Below are 22,152 nucleotides of genomic sequence, written 5' to 3'. Positions count from 1 at the left end.
GAAAGTAGAGCTGAATAAAACACATAAAAAAAAACTATCAAAATAAAACAGCAAATAACATACGAAGGAACAGTTATAACTATAAAACCTGAAGACTAAACAGAGTATAAAAAGCAGACAAAACCTGCAACCGGAGATTTGCACAATCAAATGAAAAACTATGAGTGAAAACAAAAGGAGTCCTTTGAATGTATTTGGTACTCCTGTATTTTTTCTGTTTCTTTTTGTATACTTTATATAATAAAAAATGAAATCGTGTTTGAAACTTTTTTTCAGTGCCTTTAGCAAAACTTTGAAACTTTTTGTGACAGAACCTACCAGCTTTAGATGTCATGCTTCTTCCTTGCTCAGCCATGCAGGTGGATAGCGAAGGTGGTGCTGGCCCATTTGCCTCACTGCTTGATGGCTCCCCCGGTTCCTCCTCTGCCTTTGGAACAACTGCTTTTCTTGTTCTCACTTCCTGAAAAAAAATGAGAGAGGAAACATGCAGGGGTGAAGCTTTGTCAAAGCTCTTGTCAAGATGACAGTGATTGTCAGCAATGAACTATTGATAATTTATAGTTTCACTTCAGCTTTTAAAGGTAATCTGCCACATGTAGAACCAATATTAAAGAGGGATGATGCTCCTAAAGTCACAGTGCCTCACCTGAATGGGTGAAAGAGGACCAAGTGAGGGATTGCAGTGTACTTCTGGGTTTTTCCCAGTCCTGATGCTGTGCTCCTGACTTGGACATTCCCCTGGAGATTCTCCAGATCTGACTTCAGCTGCCTCAGCCCTTGATACCTGAGATGAGTTGGAAGCTGTAGCAGTTTCTCCAACAACCTGTGCAGCCATTGTTCTGGCAGCTTCTTCAATTCTATCTGCTGATTGTCGTGTCTGTATTGGGAGTGCAGCAGCACCTTCTTGTGCTCCTGCTCCAGCTTCAGGCCCTGCAGTGTTGGCTCCAGACTGAGCACCAGCAGAAGAACCTGCCTCTCCCGTGGCCTGAACTCCAGGCCCTGCCTCACATGAGCCCTGTGACTCGCCTTTTGAACCACTGCTCCCCTGTGGAGACTCAGGTGTAGCTGAGTTGGTATTCTGCTGTGTCTTTGTTTCCAGCGATTGATCCCAGTGCTGCCCAGCTCCTTCCTCATCCTCATCTGAGTCAATGTGTAGCATGGCACTGAGCCGTGTGTCTGTGGGAAAGCTGGAGCTGAGCTTTGGTAATGGCCCTGCTGCAGGTCGGTCCCCAATGCTCCTGGGACCTTCGAGAGAATCTAGGTAGTCATTAAGTGACACCTGCCTTTGGGTGAAGCTGCCAAGAGCCACAGGAAGCAGATTCACCTCTCCCACTTGCCCAGGCTCCTGCCACACACTGTCATCGCCATAGTAACATGAACCATTAACATATAAGGAGCCCTCATCAGAACCAATGCGAGAAGGTCCACATGTAGCACCTAAAGACGAGGAGAGCTGATGGAGATCTTCGTCGTCAGAGGGACTCCCAGGGTCACCATTCATCACACCACCCAGGATCGTCCCCAGAGGGTCTGGCGAAGCTTCTAGAGCAGAAAAGAGGATGGATGAGAAGGACAGGATGTGACAACTGAGAGATAAATAACGTGTGCTTTCATGACATGTTAGCAGAACAAAAACAACACCTCCCACTTCCTCGTCTTCTTCTGGCTGTTTCTGTTAGGGGTTGCCACGGGGGAACATCTTATTCCATCTCGCTCCATCTCTAGCATCCTCCTCTGTCACACCAATTGTTTGCATGTGCTCCTTCACAACATCCATGAATCTTCTCTGTGGTCTCTGTGGGTGCTGGTCACGCCCAGAGAAAACCTTAGCATCTTCAGCTCTGTCACCTCCAGCTCGGCCTCGTGTCTTTTTGTCACTGTCTCCAAACCACTCACCGTGTAGACCAGGTTTCGCTACAATCTTCTAAACGTACTCTTTCATTCTTGCTGCTATTGTAACAAATCACACCGTGACACCCATCTCTATACACTCCACTCTGCTTGCCCCTATCTTGTTCACCGCTCTTGTGTACTGTCCGTGGCTTTGGAAGGTTGACCACAGGTACTTGAACACACCCTGCTCCTCACTATTACGCCTTTCTTATTTACACACATGTATTTTATCTTGTTTTCACTGACTTTCATTCCTCTTCTCTCCATAGCATGCCTCCACATGCATGTGGCATGTGGATCTTGGTCATTTTTTTGGCATGTTTTTATGGCCCTCGCAGTGCTTTTGTTTTTACATTTTGCAACACACCGCTGCTGCCCAGAGTTCCACAGGAACTCAAGAGGAGACATCAGGCCAGAGCAAGAGTTAAAACAAGGAGAAGGGAATATAAATCCCCTGTTCCATCAGTCATCATAGGGAATGTGAGGTCTCTGACTAATAAGATGGAGTTGATAAAACATCAGAGGCAGTATTGGGAGGCAGCTTATTATGCATGGAGGCATGGCTGCACTCAGTGCCACCGGCTTCGTCATCTGGCTTTTTCACTGCTCGGGCCAACAGAGAGGCCAAGCTGAGCAGTTAGAGGAAAGGTGGAGGGATTGCAGTGTTTATTAATGAAAGGTGGTGTATTCCAGGATATGTTACTGTGAAGGAACATCTCTCCTCACCTAACGTTAAACTTTTAGCTGTCAGTGTGCGCCCATATTATTTATCGCAGGAATTCTCCTCCACTATATTAACTTTTTTTTGTACCACCATCAGCTAATGGTGCAGCAGCGTGTAACATCATACATGCAACTGTTGATGGCCTATAGTGTAAACACACAGAGGCATTGATCACCATCAGTGGTTATTTTAACCATGTCAGTCTAGACTCCACTCTGCCAACTTTCCAGCTGCATGTGGACTGTAAAACACAGGACAAACGAACAGTTCTCTCTACAACTTCTGTTCCCTTTCAGTCGATTCACTCGGTACAACACATAAGGCTGGGACATATATACACGTCCCGCAGAGCAGCCACTGAACTGGAATCGGACCACCACCACCTTAGTGTGCAGCAGACCAAGCAGACAGGACAGTATGAGCCACCGAAGGGGCTGTAACATCCAATCGATAAAACCAAAGCAAACCAAAGTGTGCGAGTGAAAGTTCATATCCACAGACTCAATGGGTTCAAACGGGGGCTACAAACGGCCTCCAGCACCAAAGATAAGTCCCAAGCAGGGACACTGGACTTAAGCACAGGTCTCAGCCAGCGAACCCCTTTCAGAAAACATATGGCAAGGGGATGTGCACCTGGTGTCACCCCATCAAAGCCAACATGACAAGCAAATATAGCCGCTAGACAGACCTTAACTGTTGAAAATGAAAGGCCCGTATTCAGCAGCTCCTGCAGGAATGTCAAAACATCCACAATAGAGCACTGAAATGAGTATGGAGGTCCTGGCACCATTGCTCGAAGGCTCACCATTTGTAAGCGTACACATACACACCTTCTTGTCCAGCTGAAGTGATGTCCACTCTGAACATAAGCTGCCCGCTCACATGGTCCATAGGAAGACGACGACACAGGCTGTAGCTGACTGTCTGATCACTGCACACACATAAACAATTGTTTTGTCCCTACTGACAAACACCTACTAGCATTTCAATACGGTACAGAAAACAAGCTCTCTTTCCTCAGCACACTGATCTCAATTCAATCAACAATCTGCATCAACTACATTCTGCTGATTTATATGCAGTTTTCCACAATGGGGAATTTATTGGTAATTTCTGTGCAACTTGCCTGGAGACTGACAATTGTTGTTAACACTGCACAAACTGTATGCCATCATTGCTTACTTAAATTAATGCCTGACCAGCAAGCTGGTTGGGAATTATGGATAGGTACTGACTGAACTACATAACTACTACCCTCCAGAGAAGGTTGCTCTTTCTGTCTTAAAGAACAACCTTCTATGAAAGAAACGTAAAAAAAAAGTACAACACACGTGACACCGTCACTGACACTGAGTCTGACTGACTTTCCTTGCACAGTTGTTTTGTCCTTTACCTGTTTTTGGTTCTGAACCCATCTCATGTTTGGCTCTGCGTGCCAACTTACTCAGCAGCTGGCCGTTCCAGAAGTCTCCGGATGGGGATGATCAGCTGGCCCAGGAAGCGCTTGATGATTGGCCGGCTCTTGGCAAACTTGTCCTTCACCTCAATCTCCAGCACATCAGTTATCAAAGCCACAAATGTATATTTCTAAAGAAAGAGTAAATAGCAAAATGCTGGAAAGTTTAGTATATTTATACAGTTTTGCTTGCATTACATAAAGTTAATTATTGACTCTGCCCAGTGACTCTACCTGGCCTACCACTTCTCAGTTGCTGTCGTTCCTAATCATTTCTACTAACAGTTGACTGCAGAATATTTACAGTGGGGCAAAAAAGTATTTAGTCAGCCACCGATTGTGCAAGTTCCCCCACTTAAAATGATGACAGAGGTCAGTAATTTGCACCAGAGGTACACTTCAACTGTGAGACACAGAATGTGAAAAAAAAAATCCATGAATCCACATGGTAGGATTTGTAAAGAATTTATTCTGGTCGATTCTAGCACCAGTTTTCTACAGAACGTTGTTGGAAATTAAAGAAAAGGGCAGACTTCCATCAAATATGAATTCTGCAAACATTAATCTCCTGCTAAAACCAGGCAAAGACCCTGTATATCCCTCAAGCTATCGTCCAATATCCCTTATAAATGTAGACCTTAAAATAATCTGCAAAGCTCTCTCAAAGAGACTGGAGAAAATAACCCCCCTCTTAATTCATCCTGACCAAACTGGTTTCATAAAAGGTAGGCACTCATCAACAAATACACGTAGATTACTTAATTTGATAGACTACTCATACAGTAAAAACCTAGAAACTACAATATTCTCTTTAGACGCAGAAAAAGCATTTGACAGAGTTAACTGGAAATTTCTATTTGCAACTTTACACAAATTTGGTTTTGGATCCTCTTTCATAAACTGGTTAAAAATATTATATAATTCCCCAACAGCTTGTGTTAGAACAAATGACCAGACATCCTCCAGCTTCTGTCTCTTGAGGGGCACCAGGCAGGGATGCCCACTCTCCCCTTCACTATTTGCAATTTTTATTGAACCACTAGCAGCAGCAATTAGACAGAATTCAGTAATTAAGGGCATAAAATGCAAGAACGTGGAACATAAAATCAGCCTTTATGCGGATGATGTGTTACTCTTTCTCCAAAATTCACAAACCAATATCTCTGGGGTGATTGAATTGATAAACTCTTTTGCAAGAATATCAGATTACTCAATTAACTGGTCAAAATCTACAGTCCTACCGATTAATTGCTCCTTCCATAATTCCTCTTCTACACCACTGCAATCGGGAAATATAAAATATTTAGGTATTAATGTTTCTCCCAAGCTTGCAGATCTAACTAAATTAAACCATATCCCACTTTTAAAGAAGGTAGAAGATGATCTGGCTAGATGGAAATGTCTACCCATATCACTCATGGGAAGGGTTGCCGCTATAAAAATGATGGTCTTACCAAAAATAAATTATTTATTCTCAATGATCCCAACTAAACCGCCACAAGATTGGTTCAGATCTCTAGATTCATGTATGTCCAAATTCCTTTGGAAAAATAAACCCCCACGTATAAGCTTAAAAACACTACAAAAGACCAAGGATAAAGGAGGACTAGAACTGCCTAACTTTCAGCACTACTTCTTAGCCAACAGGCTTCAGTTTATCTCAGGATGGCTAAAACACACCCTCTTAGATGAACCTTGGCTAGATGTAGAACAAGCACTCTGCAATAATCTAGAGATCTCAGACCTACCATTTATCAGCTCAAACATCCAACGACATGAATGCTTTAAAAGCATCAACATCAGCTCTTCTCTGACAGCATGGTGGGAGTTTCTAAAATTGACGGCGTCTTCATTAATCCCATGCAAACGTACACCTATCTGGAACAACCCTGACATATTACAAAACAATAATATGATAAATTTTTCAGATTGGAGTGGTAAAGGAATCAAATATTTAGAACATATACTAGAAGGAACAGAATTTATTTCATTTGACGGACTAGTTACACAATATGGGATCAACAAGAAAAGACTTAGAATATCAACAAATTAAATCCATAGTAAAAAAGAAATTTAAACCGGGTCAAGTTGAACTACAAACACCACCAAGTGTGGTTCAATTTCTTACTCTTAAACTCCCCAAATTACTATCCAAAATATACAGAACACTTTCTAAAACAGATGAATCAATATCACTTCCTATTGCAAAATGGGAAGCGGATTTATCAGTTAACTTAGACCTAAACTTCTGGTCTCAGATTTGCTTAAAAACCTTTCATCTAATTAGAAATCCCAGTCTTCAATTAATTCAATACAAAATATTACATAGAGTGCACTATACAGGTCATCGGATGTTCAAGATGGGCTTTACGTCTACCAACAACTGCTCACACTGCCAAACCAATTCACCGGACAATTATATCCACGCTCTTTGGTTCTGTCCACCAGTTCAGAAGTTTTGGCGCGAGATATGTGAAGACTTATCGAAGTGTCTGAAATGTAACATTCCAACTTCCCCCTTAGTGTGTTTGTTGGGCAGCTTAGATAATGTCACTTCAGAAAAGAATATCGCCCATATGGTTTTCACTGCCCTATGCATAGCCAAGAAAACAGTCCTCATGAACTGGAAAAATAAAAATAATCTTAATTCTAACCAATATAGAAATTATCTATTAGATTACATTAGTCTTGATACAGCCTCTGCCACCACATCAGATCAATTGCTCTGGGCTCCTTTGATCAGCTCCATCACCTAGTGGGGGTGGGGGGTCATAGTTTGGTCCCGCCTTCACTGTTGTGATTGGTGTGGGGGTAGGGACAGGCTTAGGGCGTCGGGGGGTTCCCCGGAGGCATCTTCCTTGGGGGGCTCAACCCGGGGTAGCGGTCATGTCCGGTTAGGGGCTCTGTTGGCTCTCAGGTGACTGTTTCCTCGCGGCTGCGTGCAGCGGGGCTAGGGGAGGGTCTGTGCTGACGGACGTGGGTTACTGACCTGGTAGCCTGGCTGCCCCTGGGTGGGTCCGGGATGGGCGTGAGGTTCTGGGGGCGCTCCGTCTCTGGGCTGGGACCCGGACCGGGCCTCGGGGGCTTGGGTCCTGGTTGGTGTGTTGCCGGGGTTGTGGGCGGGTGGGTGCATGGGGGCCCAGCCCTGGAGCAGGGTGCCGCCGGTGCATCGAGCCACCTGGGGGGCTCTTCAACTGGTGGGGGAGATTGTCACATCTTGCAGGAGCTTTCCTCTCCTCAGGAGCTCCCTCTGCAGGAGGGGGAGATACAGGAGAGGTGGAGGAAGATCTCAGCCTGGGTGTTTATTGTCTTATGTAGTCTGGAAGAGGAGTGGATGGTGGGGTGGGTGCAGTTTTCTCTGTGGTGGGGTTGGGTGGACTATCCCGGGCTCTGTGGGGCCGGGCGGCGCTGCTGCGCTGGGCCCCGGTCTGGATGGGCCTGGGCCCCCTTTCCCTGGCGGGTCGCGGAGTGTGGGGGTGCCTACTGGGGTCAGCGGGGGAGCTGGCCCCAGGGAGGGGTCACTTGCCCCTCCCTTCCTTCCCTCCCCATCTCCAGCTGCCTCCCTCTTCCCGCTCCTCCACAACCACCCACACATGCAGGGCCTTGGAGTAGGGGTATGTCACCAGGGTGCAGAGGAGGCTACCCCCCCCCCTCTGTCCCCTTCTGGCTGCCTCTGCCTCAATTTTATCCCACAACTTAGACATTCACATTACTCACACTCTCATTACACATACATATAGGATCTTGGGGGTGGGCACGATACACGGAGTCCAAAGTACCATCAGGGTGTACACCCCACCCCTGGCATCGTTGCCCACCTCTCAATTTTAAATACACGTAGACATTGAGGGCTAGCAGGAGGGACCATGCGCTTACCTGCTGCTCTCTGGCAGGTAGCTCCAAGCCCTCCTGGGTTTTAAATGCACCTTAGAACACACATGCATCAACATTACAATGAGCGGGTGGAGGGAGGTTTGGAGTCTTCTCTCACCCCCATTCTCTGCGACCTGCTGGAGCAGGGGGGGCTAGGAGGAGGAGTTGGCCGTCCGACTGCGGTCTGGAGTGTGGAGCCTTCCTGCTGCTGCGGAGTCGGGGCGGTCTGCCTCCCCCCACCGCAGGGAAAAGGGAAACACCACCTGGGTCTGGGTGCAGTTCCCCCCTCCAGGGGCGGGGGCACCTAGACCCGGTTTGTAGAGTACGCTTGGGGAGTGTGATCGTGTGTACAACGTCTCTTTATGTCTGTCTCCACGTTGGTTGAGTGTGGAGTAAGTGCATATGAGCGCATGAGGGTGGGAATGGATGTTTGTATCTGTGTGTGCCTGTATGTCTGTATCTATATGTCAGGTTGGGTGTCAGGCGCCACCTCTCTGGGGACATCTCAGGCCCTCCAAGGTTTGGAGGCCTATCTCCCCCTACCACCACTTCCCCTGCCAGTGGCGGACCCCCTCAGACATCGGTGCGTTGGTGGTTCTTTGTGTCCGGGGATGGGCGTCCAGGTACACACCGGCTCACTCCTTGGCGGCCGGGGCTTGCTCGGGCCACTTCGGAGGTGGGGTGCCCCCGGCCTCTCGGCCTGGGGCTAGGTCACTCAGGCGCAGCTGGCTGCCGGCGGAGCTCACGGGCGCGTCACTGCAACTCCCCCTGGCTTCTGCTCCGCGGCTGCTGAGTGAGCCCTCATCTGGGACTCTCCTCAGCTCTTTCCGGGACAGTGGCGCAGCTGCCCCTCTGTTGGTCTTCCTTGGTCTCTTGTGTTCTGGGGGCCTCTGGATGTCTGGAGTTTTGATCTCCTCCACACCTGCTTCATGCCCTGGAGGACAGGGCTGTGGCCCCCCCCACACCCTCTAGCAGATTATTACATGAAGGAACCTTTTAAAAAACAAAAAACAAACGCGTCCATGCTCACAGGTGTACACACGGGTGATCACACCCACAAACTACACCCTTTTTGGCTCCTACCTCAAAGCACACTGTGTTCTGTTGATCTTATGTGCTGCACAATAATGTTTAACATTTAGTATTTACTGTCATATTCCCATATATCATTGTGATGCTGTTTATTCTATTACTCTTGTTCTCTTCTGCTTGCTTTCTTTTTTCTTTCTCAGCAGGTGATCCAGGTGATTGATATATGCATTTTTTTTTCTCTGCCCGTTCTTTTGGTTTTTGTCTTTTGCCCTTCTCCCCCGTCCCTCTTCTCAGCTGTTTCTCTTTCCCTCTTTCTTTCTCCCCTTCTTTCCCCCAGTCAAGTCTGTCCCGTATTCAGTAAGTGAAAATAAAATAAACAATAAAAGGTGAATCAAATGGACCATTACGGCAAGGCTGGGATGGTCAGTTTGGTAAAGTAAATCCGTTGGGCATCTTTCTTTGCCTTTAGACAACAATTCTGAGGGCAAAAGAGCCAAACGGGACAGGCCAAAAAAAAAAAGGAAAAAAAAAAAAAATTTATTGGTAAATCAGGGTGGAAAATAAGTATTTGGTCAATAACAAAAATACAACTCAATACTTTGTAACATAACCTTTGTTGGCAATAACAGAGGTCAAACGTTTACTATAGGTCTTTACCAGGTTTGCACACACAGTAGCTGGTATTTTGGCCCATTCCTCCATGCAGATCTTCTCGAGAGCAGTGATGTTTTGGGGCTGTCGCCGAGCAACACGGACTTTCAACTCCCGCCACAGATTTTCTATGGGGTTGAGGTCTGGAGACTGGCTAGGCCACTCCAGGACTTTCAAATGCTTCTTACGGAGCCACTCCTTTGTTGCCCGGGCGGTGTGTTTTGGATCATTGTCATGTTGGAAGACCCAGCCTCGTTTCATCTTCAAAGTTCTCACTGATGGAAGGAGGTTTTGGCTCAAAATCTCACGATACATGGCCCCATTCATTCTGTCCTTAACACGGATCAGTCGTCCTGTCCCCTTGGCAGAAAAACAGCCCCATAGCATGATGTTTCCACCCCCATGCTTCACAGTAGGTATGGTGTTCTTGGGATGCAACTCAGTATTCTTCTTCCTCCAAACACGACGAGTTGAGTTTATACCAAAAAGTTCTACTTTGGTTTCATCTGACCACATGACATTCTCCCAATTTTTTCACACCAAGCTGCTTGCCTATTGTAGATTCACTCTTCCCAGTCTGGTGCAGGTCTACAATACTTTTCCTGGTGTCCTTCGAAAGCTCTTTGGTCTTGGCCATGGCGGAGTTTGGAGTCTGACTGTTTGAGGCTGTGGACAGGTGTCTTTTATACAGATGATGAGTTCAAACAGGTGCCATTCATACAGGTAACGAGTGGGGGACAGAAAAGCTTCTTACAGAAGACGTTACAGGTCTGTGAGAGCCAGAGATTTTCCTTGTTTGAGGTGACCAAATACTTATTTTCCACCCTAATTTACGAATAAATTCTTTACAAATCCTACCATGTGGATTCATGGATTTTTTTTTCACATTCTGTGTCTCACAGTTGAAGTGTACCTCTGGTGCAAATTACTGACCTCTGTCATCATTTTAAGTGGGGGAACTTGCACAATCGGTGGCTGACTAAATACTTTTTTGCCCCACTGTAGTAGCAAGTAAATTTCTCAACTGAAATATTGCACAGGTGCCATTCTATCACAGTACCACACTGGAATTTACTGGAATGACAGTATTACATAGCTGGCATGGTGGATTCAAACAGAACAAAGTAAAAAAGCTGCTTCAAAATGAAAACAGTGAAGGGAGAAAAGAAGAGGACAAAGCAAGGATTAACCTGGGACAAGGATTTACAGAGTTTTAGGATTTAAGGGGCTTAAAAACAGAAACCCAGGAGTTATCATCTAACTGATGGCTAAGTAACAAACCATGCCATATATATATATATATATATATATATATATTAGGGGTGCAACGATACACAAAATTCACGGTTCGGTTCGGTTCGATACTTTGGTGTCACGGTTCGATATTTTTTCGATACAAAAAAATGTTCAAGCATTTTTAATTTGTCATTTATTAAAATTATAAATATATATTTTAACTTAAAAGTACAGTTTTTAAATTTAACCCTAACCCTTGTGCGTGTTTTTTATTTTGACAGCGAATGCGCACCTGCGGACCACTTATGTGCAGCCCTGGTTATTTAGCTCGTCATATCGCAGCCACAGAAATTATTTTGTCCATGAAACCATAAAGCTGCACTTTCTTTTTGCCTTATAGTCTGATTTGTCATAACTTCTCCGTTTTGTGGTAAGCTTTTCTTTGGCTGTCACTTCTTCACCCTGACCTGTCTTATTTGGCTCAGCAGAACTGAAATGCTTTTACACACACACTCATATAAGCTCAGCGATTCTCTGCGCGATCAACCTCTCACATGTTTAAGCTGCGGGAGATTTCACTTGTCATGTTTGCATAGTAAGCTAACGATTAATAAGACGATGTCAGAGGAATTGGTGCACAAATTATCATCACTCACAGATCAGTGCTGTCGCTCTCTATACACAGTTCGCAGGATTGCAAAGTGAAAGCAAAAAAACAAGCGCAAATTCAAACGCGACTTCAATATGTCACATATTGACAGTGGCTCACCGATGCCAATGACATAATTACCCAGCTACATTTCTGAAAGAATGCAAAAGCATTGACATATATTTTTCCTACAATAGCCCGACGGGCAGGGCAGAGATAGATTTTGGTAGCCCGACTGAAAAAATCGCTAGCTCCGGGACGTCGGACTAGCGATATTGCAAGCCCTGTATCTGATTGAGGAATCACTCATCTTTGGAAAAGAGAGTTTATTACAGAGAAATGGCTCTTTCCAAAATAAAAGCTATACTATCCGCTTCTTCTGGGCTATATTCTCAGCAGCATAAGGAGAATCATGTGCTAACAGCTGTCTAAATGACTCGGCTAAAGTTTGTAGCATGCTTGCTTTTTTTTGTCTGCTTCCACTTGTCTTTGCACTAGGATGATGTCGGCGTAAATGTGCAGTCATATTCGTTGTGTTCCCACTAGTGCTTTCAGGTTAATCTCGTTGAAATGACCTTAACGCCACAACACGGAAAATCTCCGTTAACGAGCTACCGCCGATCACTCCGTGCATGGGGCTAGACGGCCAACACGTTAACGAGCTAACTGCGCTAACACACTAGTTCACACCAATGTAATTGAGCATTGCATGGCACATCCAACATACTGTTTTACTTTAGTCCATGACTCGCTTACCTTCAGGGTCATATGTCACATGAAAACCAAAATAATTCCAAACGCCAGATCTGAATGAGGGTGGGGGAGGTCCATGTTAAAAGGAGAGCTTAACTTCTGTCTCGCTAGCTTGCCCTGCGCTCTTCCTTCTGACTATGCTGTCTGTGTTGAGCGCTCAGTGGATCTGCGCTCGACAGTGCAGCCTAGGCGGAGTAGTCGAACACAGATTCACTGAGCGCTCAACACAGACAGCATCGTCAGAAGGAAAATTGATAAAATAAATTACAAATGTTGTATTGTTCGATACATATGCGTACCGAACCGAAAGCACTGTATCGAACGGTTCAATATCGATACGAATATCGTTGCACCCCTAATATATATATATATATATATATATATATATATATATATATATAGGGAGAGAGAGAGAGAAATATAGATAGATAGATAGATAGATAGATAGATAGATAGATAGATAGATAGATAGACAGCTAGATATAGATATAGATATAGATATATATATATAAGACCCTAGAACACTTCTAAAATTTTTCTGTTGTTTTTATGGTTGCAACGCTGCAGCTATCCATTAACCCATGTTGTTCTGCTTATAAAATTCAGGGTCACAAGTATTGTTTTATGTGGTTGCATGTGGTGTGCTGACCTTTGTTAAGCTGATAGAAACGATGCTTTTGAAAGTACCTGCCACTTAAAAAACTCATGTCATGCTTGCACTTCTTTTGTAGTGCTAGCTAGATGCTGAAGTACCTCAACTGCCACTTGTGGATATTAACACTCGTTACCATGTTGTGCCAATGAAAAACACCGGCCCATGTTAACCCCTGACCTTGGCATACAGTTCTGTCTCTTTCATCTCTTTCTATGCGACATCCCTTACTGATTGATACACCATTAGGATGTATGATTAGGAACATAAAATAACTCCTCTCAGATGTGTTCAACCGAAAGTAACAAGCCTGTTTTGAAAATGTAAGGAGTACAGATATTTACTTCAAAACGTAGGGAGCCTCCCTTTTTTCCGCTTCATCACACCAAGACACATGCCGGGCCTTGGGTACAGGTGTGTCAGTGAGGTGCAAGGGGGCATTCCTCCTCTGTCTCCTTCTGGCCAACTGTGCCTTAATTTTATTCCACAGCTTAGACATCCACATTACTTACACACTCATAACACATACATGAAGGGCCTTGGGGGTGGGCACGCTAAACAGCATCCAAAGGACGTCACCTCTGGTGTCAGTGCCCACCTCTCAATTTTAAATACATGTAGACATTGAGGGCTCTTGGTAGGGGCGGTGCTGACAGCAGCTGCTTCCTGGCAGAGAGTACCATGCCCCTCCCATGTTTTTAAAATGCATTTTAGGTATGGGGTCTTCACACCCCGGTTCTCTGTTCGCCATCGGGGGTCTGGGATGCTGGGCTTCCGTGCTGCTGCAGGACCGGGCGCGGTCTGCTTGTCTCCACCCCAGACCAAAGGGAAACATCTCCTGGGTCTGGGGGCGGATTGGCCCTCTGGGTTTGCCCCTCTGGATCTGGAGGTATAGAGTACGTTTGGGGAGTGTGAGTGTGTGTACAGTGTTCATTTCTGTTTGTCTCCATGTTGGGCGAGTGATGAGTATTTGTATATGTGTGCATGAGGGTGTGAATGCATGTTTGTGTCTTAGTGTGACTGTTTGTTTATGTTTATGTGTCAGGTCGGGTCTCCATCTCTCTGGGAACATCTTAGGCCAACCCAGGTGTGGCAGCCCATCTCCCCTCACCACACTCCCTGCCAGTTGCTGATGCCCTCACCTTTCGGACACTAAGAACCACCAATGGGTGGTTCTTAGTGTCCGGGGCTGGGTGCCTGGGTGTGTATTGGCTCACTCCCGGCGCCTGCTTGGTGGGGCCTAGCACCCGTGGCTCAGTCGGGCCCCTTCCGAGGGGTGGAGGGCCCTCAGGCCTCTGGGCCTGGGGCTCAGTCTGCGCTTCCCAGAGTTGTCTCTATTTTCTGAGGCAACTGAGGTAGTTTGCGTTGGTGTCTGTTGTGTAGGTGACATTCACCATGCTGTTGCATGCTGGGGCAGCAGGCTGACGATGCCAACAGACTCAATAAACGTATCTGCCAGTGACATTGTGGAGAAGGAGCTGAACATATATTGTCCAAAATAAGCAGAATGTTGGACAACACCTCCGACCCAGTCGTTTAGCACCACTGAACAACAGGAAATATTTTTGTTTAATTAATTTAGGTTAGTTAGTTGCTGTTCTTACTGTCTTGGAGAAACTATGCCCACAATAATGTCTTCTGTGATTAATAAAGTACTACCACTGAGAATATACCTTGGAAGGTTTATTCTCCTGCCTTCTGTCTCTTGTGTATACCTCTTCTAGCGGCTAGTCAAGGCTGTGGTTCTTTGTTGGCAGTATCCAAGGCCACAAGTATAGGCAGCTTTCTGTACTTCTTAGACATCCCCTTCTACGTCTGCAACTCCGACATTTGGCTAACTGCTCTCCATGCTGCTTTGATTTTGGTCTCTAGTCTCCTTCTCCATCAAGGGTACTGCTCCTTGTGGCTGTTCATCTTGTAGCCAAGCATGTCACTGATCACTGCTGCTGTGGTGTACATAGGCTGGCTGGTTTTGCTGATGGTCACAGTAGAGATTCTCCATAATGCATCTTTCTATAGACCTTCAGAGTATACTTCATGTAGTCTTGATAAATGGCCAAAGGGGGTCCAGGTTTCCAGCTGCCAGCTGCTCTAGCACTCAACGCCTCCAATTTGCTAATGCAAGTTAGCCACACTGTCCCATGTAAGGAGGACTCTGATTGGTTAGAGAGAGACACACTGGCTGCCTGGATCTTTCTGCAGAGCTGTGCAGATAGCTTTGCACTGCTAAGAAGTATCTGTGCTTATACAAATACAGCCTCTGTATTTACACTCTGCCCAACAAAGACATACGTGAAGAATATGAAAGGATTCTGCAGTGAGATAAAGAGCTGAACCTTGTGTCTGTGGACAGCCTGACCCCCTGTTGAAAGTAATGTGCTAAACATGGCTAATGCTATTATTACTGCCTTAAAGCTCATGATTAAAATGCTGATTGTAAATACATCAGTCCATATGTTGCCACATAACTATAGTTGTCTCTTCTATCTTTCCTTTTATTACTCTGCCAAGGCAAAGAGTAGAGTCAACACTATTGCTGTAAGTTCATTTATTTTAACTACACGAGTATACAAATTCATCCTCAGCTGGACATAGATGATCATCAAGGACCATCTTTACCTAATCCCAGCCTCTAGGGCTACGCTCAAACTGCAGGTCTTAATGCTCAATTCTGAGTTTTTGAACAAATCCGATTTTTTTGTCTGCTCGTTCACACTACAAATAAAATGCGACAGCAAATGCGCTCTAGTGTGAACGCTCAAAGCGGCCGCATGCGCAAAAGAAGACGTCACGCACAACGCGCTCTGTTTAGACCCAGAGCAAACAGTATTGTTTGACTGATGGCCTTAATATAAAGACTTGTTTCTGACTTTACGTTTCCCAATTTTGCTTCAAGTTATTTTGTTATTGACATAATAATGTAGATAACCTAATAATGATCCTTATTGCTGTTTTAGAGGAGCAGTGCTTCAAAGGATAGCTGCAGATTTCTGTCAGAATCTGCAGATTATACAGTACAAATAAAATGTTCACGTTTCTCCAACGTTGTCTTCCCAACAGTTTCACTGATATCTACACTGGATGGACAGGAAGCGTTCGCGATGTCTTCTCCGGAGCTGATAATTGGCGTCTGTCTTGTGTCAGTGATGTAAAAGACGGATTTAATGCGACATGACCATCAAACAGCAGTCGCTTTCTAAAACATCGGATATGTATCGGATTCAGTGCCACATACGAAAGTGACCCAGAATATCGGATTTGTGCCGTTCACACTGTCACACCATGATCGGATAGATGGGTCGCAGAGGGTCAAAAAAGTCGGATTTAATGCGCTTTCGCCTGCAGTGTGAACGTAGCCTAATACGGTATGTTCAATCTTATCAGTGAATGCCCAGCATATTGCAATGAGTATCATTTAACCATTTACTGCACCTACAGTACCTGTATGTAGTCAAATGTGTGGTAAAGATGTAGATAATTGAATTTAATTATTAATAAACTGCATGCAATGAAAACCAAAACTGAAATTGATTCAGTTTATACATTTCTTCTGTATGCCCTCTAGAATATATACAGACATCCATGTTTACAGTGATACAAAGCATTAGAACAGTTTATCTATATGTACTTTTGCTAATAACAAATCATCTTTATTTTTAATCAAAAACATAAAGTACAAGTCTAATTAGTACCATGAATAAGAAATTTGAGTAGTGAAATGGTTCAAATAAAAATGGATGTTCATGTGACAGTGAGCTAATGATAATTCTATTAGAAGTAAAAGAACTGGCATGGCCAGGGCATGCAAGACTACTTAGGGCTGCCAGTTTATTATTAGAATAGGTGTCACAGATAGAGTGCCCTCACCCATCGGCTCCATCCAAGCTCTGTAGTGCCTGCTGGGTAAGGTAATCTTATTGAGTCAGTGTGAAGTTATGCTAACCTCCCCAAGCCACACAGGGTTGATGGTGTTGGATATGATGGAGGAGCGTCTCTCCTGGCCATGGTGGGTAAACTTTGGGAGGCCGCTCCTCTTCCCGGGCTGGATCGACATTTTCAGGTAGGGGTCCGGGTTGAAGAACATCCCTTTCTTTAGGTTCACTGCTCGGAAGTCTGAATTGGAATACTTCATGAGTATTTTTGTATTCATTCTCCAGCACATTTCCACTGACTCATTCATCTCACCTGACAGGGTGAAGCTGACAAGTTTCCGACAGTGCTCATACTCTGACTGCTCCTCCACCTGGCCTTCACCCCTCACCTGATGACAAAAAAAAAGAAAAACAAAAAAATGAACATGTTTTCAGCCCTGACTCTAACAGATAAAAGTTTAACCAGGAAGACTTAAGTGGGTGGAGTTAAGACTGTTTCTCACATCTCTTCACATGAGAGAGGTTAGTGCCATTCACCCTCACTACAATCACACCTCATTGAATCTCACTGTTTAAATTCAGTTTATGGCTTCCCAAAGCCACAAACTATCCAAAATATATTATTCTTTTCACAAAGCTCCATGTATTAATGCTTGAATTTATTAGCCATTATTTTATCAGGATGAGTCAGTAAGAGTGAAAAATAATTTTGTGAGCTCTTGAACTCTTGAACAGTTCCTCGTGTAACCTGGATTTATTATCCATCCATTTTCTTCCACTTATCCAATTCTGAGTCACGGTGTGGCTGGAGCCTATCCTAGCTGTCTTAGGGCAGAGGGTCGGGGTACCCCTGGACCTGTCCAGGGTGTACTAACGCATAGAGACAGACAACCATTCATACTCCAATTCACACCTATGGGCATTATAGAATTACCAATTCACCCCACTAACTGCAGGTCTTTGGACGGTGTGAGGAAGCCAGAGTACCCAGAGAGAACCATACAAACACAGGGAGAACATGCAAACTCCACAGAGAAAGGCCCTGGCCTCACAGCAAGAAGGTCCTGAGTTTAGTTCCACACTGAACCTTCTTGCTGTGAGGCAACAGTGCTGACTAGGGCTGGGCCATATCACACCGTTCACAATAACACCGGTATAATGTTGGGCAACGATAACAAAATGAAATATCGCAATAGAATATGGGTAAAACGCGCATGTGCAGTGCCTTTGTTTACATACGGCGACGCAGAATGAGAAGGGCGAAAGCAGATCGTTGAATGAAACATGAACCAGAACTGGTTTGTAAAAATGCTGCAGCTTCAGTGGTGTGGAACTGGTTTAGCTTTCGTCCGTCAGATACACAACAAAGCACTATTTTTGGTAGCGCATGCTAGCGGGCCGTCGTTATTACCGTGTTGTTTGGAAAACACGGCACACTTCAAATCAATCCTTAGATTTTTCTCAAAAATCAACAGAGCCCCTTATAATCCCGTGTGCCTTATGTATGAACTCTGGTTGTGTTTACTGACCTCGAAACGATTTTATGTGCACGGCGCTCGAAAATCTGTCAAATGTTTCAGTACGACTTTGCTAAGCTACGAAGCCGCACCGCTTGATGGATTGTCGGAGCATTACGGCTATTGTAGGCGGAGCCTCGCGGAGTGATATGTACTGTGCTTCAACATAATGTTACCGTATTGTGTGTATAACCTCTTTTTAAGTTTTGTGGATATTATACATGGTTATGCTGAGGATATGTCGGCCAATTTCCACTGGAAATGCCCTTTGGTTAAACTGTCAGCAAGGAATTGCATTTGCACTGTTACATTTGTATATAACTTTAATGCACATAAAAACAGCTGCTTGTTTAAGTTAAAATACATTGATGGGGTTTTTTTTTTGCACTAATAAAGTTGTGGAGTTGTAAAGTATTTTGTCTAGTGTCAATTATATCGTCAATTATATCGTCAGTTATATCGTTATCGCAAATTTTCAAATGTATATCGTGATAAATATTTTTGGTCATATCGCCCTGCTCTAGTGCTGACCACTGTGAGATTGCAGAACACTGGTCAACTGTTCTGCAGGTCAAGTTAAAGTCCGACATCACAAAGGAAAGTCCTACAACACAAGGCACACTGTCCTTTTTTAGTCACTAGTGACTAAAAGATTCTCACCTTTCCACGCACTGAGCACATACTGCTTTGCCTTTACAGTATGGCCCAGATAAACCTCAAATTCACACTGTACAAGATCTATCGTAAAACATTGTTAGATCCCAGGAGGTCTGGACTCCATCTACATTAAACTTTTCTATAGCATTGAAGGTCTCAGTGAGCACCATGGCCTCTATCATCTTAGTCAGGAAGCTGAGTGTTAGGGTACCTGGGTCGTCCACCCAGTGTTTGTGTTTTTGTTTCTCTGAGTCTTGTTAATTTATTCGGTTCTCTGTGTATTTTAGATTTCTTTGCCCAGTATGATTTTACTCCTGAGTTTATTCTCTATTTCTAGTCTTGGTTTGCCTTCGTGATTCCTCCCCTGTTAGGTCAGTCTTGTCTTCATGTGCATCTGTCTGTTCCCTTAGTCTGTGTCTCTGCGTACTTCCTGTTTTACTTTGATAGTCTCCCGTCGGTGTGCGTCAGGTTCTGTTTTGCGTCTCCCCGGTCTCATCTGTTTAATTAGGGTCAGCTGTGTTTCCTTTCTGGTTCTTGTTCCCTTATTTAACCCTTGTATCTATTGTCTGTGTTTTCCTCTGTTCAGTGTTGTGTGTTTCTAGTTTAGTTTCTAGCGTTCCCCAGTTTATTTCCTGTATTGACTCATGCCAGCAATAAAGCTGAGGTTTTTGAGTTTATGTTCGCATGCTGGAGTCTGCATTTGGGTCCTCCATTCCTGCCTGCCGCACACAGACCATGACACGAAAAACCTGACAGTGCTCCGGCGCTGCTCTGAGGATAACCTTCCAATGAGACAACCATTTCTGCAACAGTTACGCCTGTCTGGCCTGACAAAAGCCACTCCTCAGTAAAAGGCACACAACAGCCTGCATGGAGTTTGCCAAAAGGCACCTGCCAGGCAACCTATCAGATAATGACAAAACAAAATTCTCCAGTCAGATGAAACAAAGATTTAAGTCTTTGAGGGTCATGTCTGGAGCACTGCTCATCACCTGGCCAATATAATCCCTAAAGTGAAGCATGGGGGTGGTAGCATCATCCTTTAGGACGGGTACTCTGGCTAGTCTTCCCAGTTTCTGAGGAAAAAAATGAATCTAGCAACACAGAGACATCTTTGATCACGTTCTAAGCTGAGTTCAAGGTTATGGCACGGTGGTTAGCACTGTTGCCGCACAGCAAGAAGGTCCTGAGTTCAATTCCACCATCAGGCCGGGGTCTTTCTGTGTGGAGTTTGCATGTTCTCCCCGTGTTTGCGTGGGTTCTCTCCGGGTACTCCGGCTTCCTCCCAAAGACATGCAGCTTGTGGGGATAGGTTAATTGATTAATCTAAATTGTCACTAGGTGTGAATGTGAGTGCGAATGGTTGTCTGTCCCTGTGTGTTGGCCCTGCGACAGACTGGCGACCTGTCCAGGGTGTACCCCGCCTTTCGCCCTATGACAGCTGGGATAGGCTCCAGCGCCCCCCGCGACCCTGAAAAGGATAAGCGAATGGATGGATGGATTCTTGTGTATTGGTTTGAATAACTGTGTCCACCTTTTGCTGTTCTGGCTTGGCTGGTAGGTACTAGACCTTCTGTTCTGGTCATGCTTCACCTTTTCAGGTGAAGATGGCTATTAGAGTCCTCTACTATAACTGAGTCGGCTGGGTCCATGATCAACCCAATATCACGGCAAAGGATGTTATAGACAGGCCAGTCCACTGTGTCCATTTCATGTTTTAGAAAGCTAAAACATGAAATGGACACAGTGGAGGGGAGTTGCCATGATGGTCACATTCTTTTGTCAGGCGGCAATTTGATCCATAATAAAGGACTTTGAAAACCACACAAAAACTGAAATTTCAGTTTCATTGTTGAGTTCTTACAAAACACTAAATAAAACACATCACAAGGAGGAAGCCAGTGGAAGAAAGTGGCATTGAATAGACTGTGACAACACAAGATAACGGGGGGATAGGAAACAGGTGGGAACACAGTTTGTTAATAATAATAATAATAATAGTAATAATAATAATAATAATAATAATAATAATAATAATAATAATAAACTTTATTTATAAAGCACACTTAAAAACCAAGGGTATGCCCAGGTGCTTAACAAGTAACATAGAGAATAGGAGGAGGATAATAGAAATAGGACCAAAGCAAGTACTAAGTATGCAAGCAGGTAGCTGTCACTGATACACAGGAAAGCAACAGGTACAGAGCAAGCAAGAATTTAAATGAGCATAAAAGTGCATCATATAAAATCATAAAAGAAATATTAACTAGAGGGAAAGGCAAGATTGAATAAGTGGGTTTTTAGTCGTGATTTGAACAGTGCAATGGAGTCAGATGCGCGGAGGTCGAGAGGAAGGTTATTCCACAGTCCCGGGGCAGCCAGAGCAAACGCACGGTCACCCCGGGACTTCAGCCGAGATCTGGGTCGGGTCAGAAGTAGTTGAGTGGCAGATCTGAGTGTTCTAGCAGGAGTATGTGGTTTGAGAAGTTCACTAAGATAACTTGGCGCTAATTTATTAATAGTTTTGAATGTAAGGAGTAATATTTTAAATTGAATACGGTACTTTATGGGCAGCCAGTGCAAGCTAGCTAGAACAGGAGTAATATGGCAAAATTTCCTGGCACCAGTCAAGAGGCGGGCTGCTGGATTTTGGACTGTTTGCAGTCTACGAAGAAGAGAAGAAGGAAGACCGTAGTACAAGGAGTTACAATAATCCAACCTGGAGGTCACAAAAGCGTGAATAAGCTTCTCCAGGTCCTCGTGTGGAACATAATGCCTAGCCTTAGAGATAAGGCGCAGTTGGTGGAAGCTAGATCTCACTACAGCAGACACTTGCTTATCGAGTTTGAGCGAGCTATCCAGCAGTACACCCAAGTTACTGACATAGTCACAGGAAGAGCTAGCAAAGGAACCCAGGGCAGCACAGAGTTGGGCACGAGGGATTTTACTGTTGAACACCACAATCTCAGTCTTCTTATCGTTTAAAACGAGGGAATTACTCAGGAACCATTCTTTGACCTCCCGCATGCATTCTTGAAAGTAGTGCAGGGACACAGCAAGGTCGTCAGTAAGGTCAAAATAGATCTGTATGTCGTCGGCGTAACAGTGGAAGGCGATGTTGTATTTTTCAAAGATTGCGCCCAGAGGGAGCAAATACAATGAGAAGAGAATAGGGCCTAAAACTGAT

The 22,152-nt window shown here is 44.6% G+C and overlaps 1 protein-coding gene across 2 annotated transcripts in view; it reads right to left on the bottom strand.

Moving 5' to 3' along the window:
- Positions 1-22,152, bottom strand: part of hecw2b (HECT, C2 and WW domain containing E3 ubiquitin protein ligase 2b) — a 77,750-nt gene that overhangs the window by 38,917 nt on the left and 16,681 nt on the right. For both annotated transcript variants that reach the window (XM_086283631.1, XM_086283632.1), the window contains exons 5-10: positions 17,105-17,180; positions 16,863-17,032; positions 4,062-4,204; positions 3,448-3,548; positions 647-1,542; positions 319-460 (exon numbers count right to left, since the gene is read on the bottom strand). In XM_086283631.1, coding sequence (XP_086139757.1) covers positions 319-460; positions 647-1,542; positions 3,448-3,548; positions 4,062-4,204; positions 16,863-17,032; positions 17,105-17,180 — 1,528 coding nt within the window. The remainder of the gene's footprint in view (positions 1-318; positions 461-646; positions 1,543-3,447; positions 3,549-4,061; positions 4,205-16,862; positions 17,033-17,104; positions 17,181-22,152) is intronic.

This window comes from Aulonocara sp. 'chitande type north' Nkhata Bay, linkage group LG23 (genome assembly GCF_057382095.1).
Source record: "Aulonocara sp. 'chitande type north' Nkhata Bay isolate Kocher_YH1m ecotype deep benthic linkage group LG23, A_spYH_male_GT1.1, whole genome shotgun sequence".
NCBI classification, from domain to species: Eukaryota; Metazoa; Chordata; class Actinopteri; order Cichliformes; family Cichlidae; genus Aulonocara; species Aulonocara sp. 'chitande type north' Nkhata Bay.
This window is presented reverse-complemented; position numbering and strand designations above follow the sequence as displayed.